At 35.5% G+C, this 7936-nt stretch overlaps 1 protein-coding gene across 1 annotated transcript; it reads left to right on the top strand.

The window, feature by feature from the left end:
• Nucleotides 1–5365: 5365 nt before the first annotated feature.
• LOC107269129 lies at nt 5366–7720 on the top strand. Its single transcript, XM_025086382.1, has 3 exons — nt 5366–5840; nt 6220–6315; nt 6948–7720. The coding sequence occupies exons 1-3, from the start codon at nt 5552–5554 to the stop codon at nt 7127–7129; spliced, it is 567 nt and encodes a 188-aa protein (XP_024942150.1). The 5' UTR covers nt 5366–5551; the 3' UTR covers nt 7130–7720.
• Nucleotides 7721–7936: the final 216 nt, after the last annotated feature.

Genomic DNA, 7936 nt, shown 5'->3' with positions numbered 1-7936 from the left:
GGGGGGGGGGGGGGGGCGGCTGGATAAAAGAGCAGGAAACCAAGAGGGTCGGAGTGGTTGGTACTAACGGTACCAGAGCTGAATGAAGAATGATTTATAGAAAGTTAGATTGCGAAACCGCCACATAAGATAAATCGTCGAATCGTCACATTCCGACAACGTATACACATACCTACTCACATGAAAACGGAAACATGTACTCGTTAAGGCATTTTTCCAGCGAACGATCCAAGCGCGTTACCTGAATTTAAAGAAAACAATAGAAACTCGTTATTGCCTAAGTCTACGTACAATTTGCTCTTTCGTATTCAGTTGGACTAAGGAAATTGGAAAATTCAATCTGAACTGATATGAAAAATTAAAATCCTCTACCGAGTGAAATTCTTTTCCTGTATGGACGCGGTGGCATTTTTTGGTGCTCGATATATCCCTGATCTCTCGTTGGGTGGAACCTCGAGGAAAGTTAAGAAACCGGGATACGTGAAATACTTAATAAAAAATATTAACAATGAAAACTCATTTTGTCTACACAACCGGGATAGGACTTATACACAGTGTTAAATGTAAATGAATGTCACGGTATAAGAGAGAAAAAAAAAATCAACGTTGCAGTAGCATGCTACGCTATCGTATATCCCTACTGTAACTACTTTCTACGACGTAGCGATTATTCAATAATATAACAGGAACATGTCTGTGAACATGACTTTTGCGAATTTGGGTTATCTCGTGTTATTACCCAAGTGTGTTCCCCTATTCATTTGTTTCAGATGACTCTCGACGCATTCTTGTACATAATATTTTACTCTTGTAAATAAATTATCCACACGGTATATTAGTCGCTATCTCATTACCTGAAGCATTCCCTTGTTATTTTTTTTTTTCTTTTGAAAATAATTTAAACCGATCATAACGTAGAAAAGTATAAATTCGTATTTTTACATACCGGCGTCAAATTTAAGAATCGTCAGGACTTTAACATGTAATTTCAATATATCTGTATATATATATTTAATTTACATCTTTTCCTAATTTACAGTAATTACAGCGATGAAACTTTACCTTCCAAAGACTGCAATTAGGTTAAATATTAAACTCGAAATACGTAAACGTGCATATCCCCGTACTATATACATACATCAAGAATGCTACAGTCAAATATTAATGAAAGCCTCTTAAAGCATACGGGTGAACTATATTGTATTTAAAGTTGCCGTTAATTAATTTGACGTCTGCAAAAATTCTCTACTTGTACTAATGACGTCAGGAAGTTTTTTCCTTCATACTTTTGCATCATTTTAGTTACGCGGCAACCATACCAATAATTAATACTTGTAAAAAAAAACTGCGCTAAAAATAATTCGAAGCGCAAATTTTCACTAGTAGTAACTGTGAAAATTTGAAAGTGTTACGGTCAGATATTAATGAAAGCCTCTTAAAGCATACGGGTGAACTACATTGTATTTAAAGTTGCCGTTAATTAATTTGACGTCTGCAAAAATTCTCTACTTGTACCAATGACGTCAGAAAGTTTTTTCCTTCATACTTTTGCATCATTTTAGTTAAACGGCAACCATACCAATATTTAATACTTGTAAAAAAAAACTGCGCTAAAAATAATTCGAAACGCAAATTTTCACTAGTAGTAACTGCAGCTGGATGACAACGTTAAATATTCTTTAATGCATCTAATATACCGTATAATCATATTACTTTGAATTGATCCTATCGGAGAGACTGCAGTTTGTATTTCCCATATGAACGAAGTTAATGCAATACGCATGTCTATAACTATTGGTGAGCATCGATCGCTGCAACCAAATGTAATATATATGTATATATACCAAGCATACGTACCCGATGCACGTGAAATGCAATGTGCCAGTGTTTCGCCATTTCTCTCATGGACAACAGAAACGGTGTACAGTCGCGAATTTTCCTCGAAATTTTCGAAAATTTCAAATCTGCAAAAATTTACCAGTAACTGAAATGAAATTACCACTAACTTAAACGAAAGAGGGATGAGGGGTTAAAATAATAAAAAAAATTTTATTTCAACTTTGCCTCTTTCTCAAAATTGATATGCAACTCCAACGCGAGCAGCTACAATATACGGTGAAAAATTCGCGAGCAGCGTTAGTTACGTTACTGATAAAGAAAGAACTATTTTTCAGGATTATACGATTACACTCTTGAGGTGGTGAGTGGTGGGTCTGATTAGCGAAGGCGAATGGTTGCATTCTAATCCTACGTTAATTTCGTTTTACCGTCCGTGACGTCTAATTAGCAATGTTCACTCGACGCACTTGAGTCTCGCTAGTAATTCAGTGCGGAAAACAATTCAAGGCCGCATTGCAGAAATATACGTTAACCAATAGACCAGCCAGCCTGGTGCGACTTAATGAGATAATACGAGGAGCGAGTATCATTAGAGGCTCTTTTTTACAAGGAAAGATTTCTGAGGGAATACGTGGCTGAATTTTCTGCGTACAGAAAAAAAAAACAGGATAATTTGGGCTGCCTGTAAAATAAAAGGCAAAATGAAAAAAAATACACCGATACCCATACGGAGGCTGAGTAACGAGTCTCCATAAGTATCGAAAAAGCATAAAGACAATATCGGTTGTCCTCTCGCATTAATAATAGCACTTTACGTTCGATTTTATTTTTTTTTTTCGTCTAGCGTCATTAAGGGCGTTATTAAAATTCTTACGTTTACGATTTTCTGGGAAATTTAGAATTATGGTATTTTATACACGGAGGGGAAGTCACTTGTGTTTTGAGGAGTCACGTGTGTTCGTATGTCGGATATATCAACTTGTCGGGTAGTAAAGCTTGGTTTGTGCTACTGGGCGGTCAGTGAGTGTGGTCAGTTCAGTGTCGGCGGGTTCGGAGCTGGTCAACGATATCAGGTAACTAATTGGAAATTTATAAAATTCTGTGTTTAATTGGTTTAGGTCTGTTATAGGGAAAGTGGGGGAGGGTTGTTATTTATTTTGAAAAAATTCTAATTTTAATGGTGGCATTGGGAATCAAAATTACACGTGGTGATATGCATCTTCTATGAATTTATTATATCGTTTATAACACGGTCCCTTTCTGTTTTCTTATCACTCAATAACGTCATAGCAATCCGATTGCAGATTTGGGTAAAACTGAATTCGAACAGAGTGGTCGTTTTGATGGATTTTATAAAGAAATGAAAAAAGTGAAAAATGGGTTCGAGTACCGATAAGAGTAAAATCGAAATGTAAAATGTACGTTAATTATTTTACCGGAGAATAATTATTGTTGAAAAAAGAAATTTAAGGGAAACTTACATTTTTGACGTGTTAAGTTAAATTTTGTACTTTTAACGTGCATACGGTTATGTTCAAACGCATTGACCGGTATGGCAGATTTTTCAATTCATTTTTAATACATACTTTTCCCATTGACTTTTTCTTTTCGAAAAGTCATAAACCTCACACAGCGCTCTTTCGTCTTTCTCCTGGTTTCACGATGGCTATTGTGAAACTGTCTGAACGACAATATATAGAGCAGTCCACGAAAAGCTTTAACACGTAATCTTTTTATCGCGAGACTGCCGTATGCGGTTCTGATATTGCCTGGGAAAAAGAAAGGGGGGAAGGAGCCTTAATGGCATAAAAAGAAAAAGTATATTAAATGTGATTCGGTGTGCACGGGGTTAGGTGATGGGTTGTACATATTCGCCGTATACCAAATGAGAATCCTTACAGCGATGCATCCATTTCCGAAATGCGACGTGCAATCTCTCGCGGATGCTTCTCATCCCTGGACCCATCCTGCACCCTGTGCTCTGAGAAACATGGGAAAAGCCGTTTAATCCTCTGGCAATGCACTTCCTATTCCAGGACTTGCGCAACACTTATATTGATCGAGAATGGTTGATGCACAAGTGTGGCATATAACGGTATATAAATATAAACGATGTTTATCTGGGCCAACACTGGCCCGTACGGATACGTAGAAAAAGGCCACCGGTATATACGTACATCGGAATCGATTGTCCCAAATGTAAATAGGAAGAGATCGACGGGTTAAATCTATCTCGATTACATATTTAATGCCAAGCTGTATACAGCTGCGTTTGTACTTGGCACTTTGATAGAGAAGATATATCGACGATTTGAAAAAGTGTGAACGAGGGAAAAAAGTTTTGATGAAATATTCAAATTATTTTTTTTTTCAACCTAAAAACAGCAAAGACGCTCGTTTCTTCGAGTTTTATTTTTAATATAATTTTTCGAATTTTCGATTTCGAAGTACTCTTCGTACTTGTATGATTGATCTACGTCTTATGGGATACCAGTGGGTTTTAATCTGTATTGATAGTCTAAGGGATAAAAATTCAATTCCAAGTTTTTTTTTTTTTAGCGATTCCTGTATATATCGCGAGTTGAATTTCTTTGTCTCTCTGTCCACCGACTTGACGTAGACAGAAATGCCGGGTTGGTGACCAAGTGAAAAATGAGGGTTATGGATGAAACCCACTAACTGGGGAACAGCCGTAGTGATGAGATCCTGGTGAAATGTCAAGAAGTTGTTCCATGACTGAAGGGGAACTTCTATACGTTTGAGGTATAAAATTGTGAGAGTGGATTGATAAATTTGACGGAAAGCGCAGAGGTGGGTTTGGCGTGAGAAATTTAGAAATGAAAAAAAAAAAATTATTTTTTTTTTCGTACATAAAATTTATCCTTATATATTAAAAAGCTAAAAGTAGACAGTGCTATCGTTTAATATCAAAATTTACCAATTTGCCTCTTTGATTGTTCAATACAAAAAGAAGACACGCGAATATAGAGAACCTCAATGCAAATTCTCAAATAATTAATTTCCTATGGTACAGTCTAATACCTTTGAGTTTACCATGCTGTACACTGAAAATTCTTTAACTCACGTGACACCAGACATATTACCTTAAGGTTACTGAATAGATTACAAAATTTCATAGTTTAACCCAATTTCTCATTAATCCTAAACCCGCAGCTCCGCCTTTACCAATATTGACCTTAAAGACTGTCCGTACGATTTCACGAGTTAATCGTCAATATTATAACGTCAAATCTTACTGCAATAATCTGTCCTTACGACGCGAATAAGTTTCCATAAATGCATGGAAATCTTGATCGAAATTCAATTCGGAGGGTCAGACGTAAATTATTATTTATCCAGGACAATTTCGCGTCGGACGAAACAGACAAGAAAATGTTCACCAGTCATACAATTCGTAAAGCAAGACAGAAAACTATTGTCACTGTGAAATAGATGTGAAATCATAAAAATTGTTTGAGGGAAGAAACTTTTTTTATTTTTTTTTATTTTTTTTACAAAAAATATAATTTTTCAAGTCTTCTTATAAAATGCCATAGACGAACAATCACGTCTCAAAATATTTGTCATTTCATGTATGCTCAAGTGTATGAAAGAAAACAAGACCAAGGCTAAAGTTGAGCATCTGTTAAAATAATCGATACCAAGTATAACGTATGGGCAATAGAATTTTATTAGTCGGTTTATCAGAGTCATGGAAGTACTTCGATTCTTTTGCTTCCTCGTAGTTCTATGTCGAATCGGACATTCTTCGGCATCTTACTATCTACTGGGAAGCCTGATAGAAGACGTACTCTCGTCGGATTTCGAGAAAGATAGCTCCGAGGAAGACACCGTAGCCGTGAAGGGCGAAGACAAAGAAGATGCGGAGCGGTGGTTGAGCCACTATTGTGATTACTTGTACGACTTCCTGGGTATTGCCTTGCTTCAGGAACTCACTGAAGAGCTTGCGGACACACCGAGTGATTTTGGTGTCGAACCAGGTGCGTTGGATTTTCTGGTTCGCGTAGAGAAAATTGAATCCATAGTCGGGAACAAGATAGTCGTATGTACATACAAGGCAGGATAGTTTTAAACTGGACGTGAAATAAATGTGATTTCCAAGTATTAGAAAAAATAAGTCAAATTAATTGAAAATTTTTTTTCTGTGGGTAACCAAATTTGACACTTGGTATCATACGTAGTAAACGTTGATAACTTTAGTTTGACCATTTTTTTCCCTTTTTCCCCCTTGAACACATGCCGAGTGCCTTTCTCGTGTCGTAAATAAAATGTGACGTGGGGAAAATCCTCTGTAATTTTCTTACGACTTTAACCAAGGGTCGCTGTCGTATTAAATACATGATTTATCATTAATTACAGAAACCCAGGTGGAAAAACCTCATATAACTTATAATGATTCTCTGCCGATACCGGCTGCCGTGTATAACGATATACTTGAAACAACGTTGAATTCAGGTAAAAATTATTTTTTTTATATTTTTAACATCCACCTACGTATCTATGCTTTTCAAGTTGGTCGTAATGGGGGATTTTTGTACCATGTTAATATTTTAACTCAGCTTTTACATGCAGTTCGTTACTATTTTTGTCTCTAATCTGTATCTGGTATTATCGATAATTACAAGGCTCGGCGATCGATTACGAAATTATGGGATTACGTGTAATGGCGATTTCCAGCGTGATATTACGTTCGGGTGGTGTAGGATATATGACAGCAGCTGGCTAATTCCATGAAATAACGTAATGTGGAAACCAATTAAATCGTTTATGTATATAATTCAAGGATTGACCGTTCACGCAATTCAATCGATGAATAATCTATAATATAGTTTGGCACCAAATTTTTCGCGAAAAGAAATGGTTGTACAATTTCGACAAAAAAATTTATAAATTTTCCAAAATTTTTGTTCAATTCTAAATAGCATCGTAACCAATATCTTCTTTTATGGTAGAATATGTATTTATCAATAAATTATGGTTATCGATATTCTCTGTACAACATATCTTTTTTATCCATTTTTTTTTTCTTGTAGCACTTACGTACGTTGTACGTTAAATATTTTCTTTTCTTTTTTTATTGTCCATAGGACCAAGTACAGCCGATCTGCCAGCAGAGCCTCCGTCGTCGTCAGTGAATAAACCACAGTTCATCACGAGTTCATTAATTCCGTCAGTCTTACCTCCAGGTCAGGTGTTACCGGTAAATCAGACCACAGAAGATTCATTAACGATTGCGTTAGCCAGTGATCTGGTGGATGATACTAATTGAAAGAAAAATAGACGAGGATCCCATAAGTAAGTGTTAGCTGTCTACAGTGACGTATCGTGAGGGGTATAAAAGCATAAAAAGAAAATTTGATAAGAATCAATAAAATGATTATTTTAATATAGAATTCAGATTAATTACAATAATAAGGACGAGCAACGATGTTGGCCTACATATCTAAACCGTACGTACCTTGCATTGGTAATCGGATGATTAATATTTAATGTGAATATGTTAAATGAATGGAAACAAATGGAACTAGAAAATTATGTAATTAAAATATCATAATTAATTCACTTGCAATTACATAGTATCAGGGGTTCCACAATTTTCATCGAATACACGATTTAATTGAAATCATCTCCCGTAACGCTGCTCTGGACCAATTAACGATTTTCATTCTATCCACGAATCCCAATGACATGACCATTATCCTTGCGTAAGTTCAAGACTACAATTTTTCGATAAAAATTAAAATTAAAAAATTATCGAAATATTGGTATTTCGAAAGTATTGTTTATCCAATTCGTTGCTCTGTTAATTTTCATATGAATAATTTATTTTTCTCATAGTCAATAATATCCACTGACGTTTGATAAGGTTTTTCAATCGATATGCGAATAACGATACATGCAAGTAATAAAATTTATTTCAAATTTGATACTTGGTATTGTATTATCTATGGAAATTACCTACTGACAATAACCGTATTTACGAGTGCTACTAAAATATTATTGGACGTATTCCAATCTACCTATACAGAGTGTATCAGCAAAGATGCACGTTTATTGCTCATTGAATTAGGTTTTT

The sequence above is a fragment of the Cephus cinctus genome, unplaced genomic scaffold, assembly GCF_000341935.2.
Source record: "Cephus cinctus unplaced genomic scaffold, Ccin1 Ccin1_scaffold0607, whole genome shotgun sequence".
NCBI lineage: Eukaryota > Metazoa > Arthropoda > Insecta > Hymenoptera > Cephidae > Cephus > Cephus cinctus.
Note: the sequence above shows the minus strand (reverse complement) of the source record. Positions and strands in the feature narration are given on the sequence as shown.

Bases quoted from the DNA above. Each gene is read 5' to 3' on its own strand.
- LOC107269129 (XM_025086382.1), top strand. From the start codon at position 5,552: ATGGAAGTACTTCGATTCTTTTGCTTCCTCGTAGTTCTATGTCGAATC. The intron at 5,841-6,219 runs GTGCGTTGGATT...CATTAATTACAG, and splicing joins TGATTTTGGTGTCGAACCAG to AAACCCAGGTGGAAAAACCT. The intron at 6,316-6,947 runs GTAAAAATTATT...TATTGTCCATAG, and splicing joins TGAAACAACGTTGAATTCAG to GACCAAGTACAGCCGATCTG.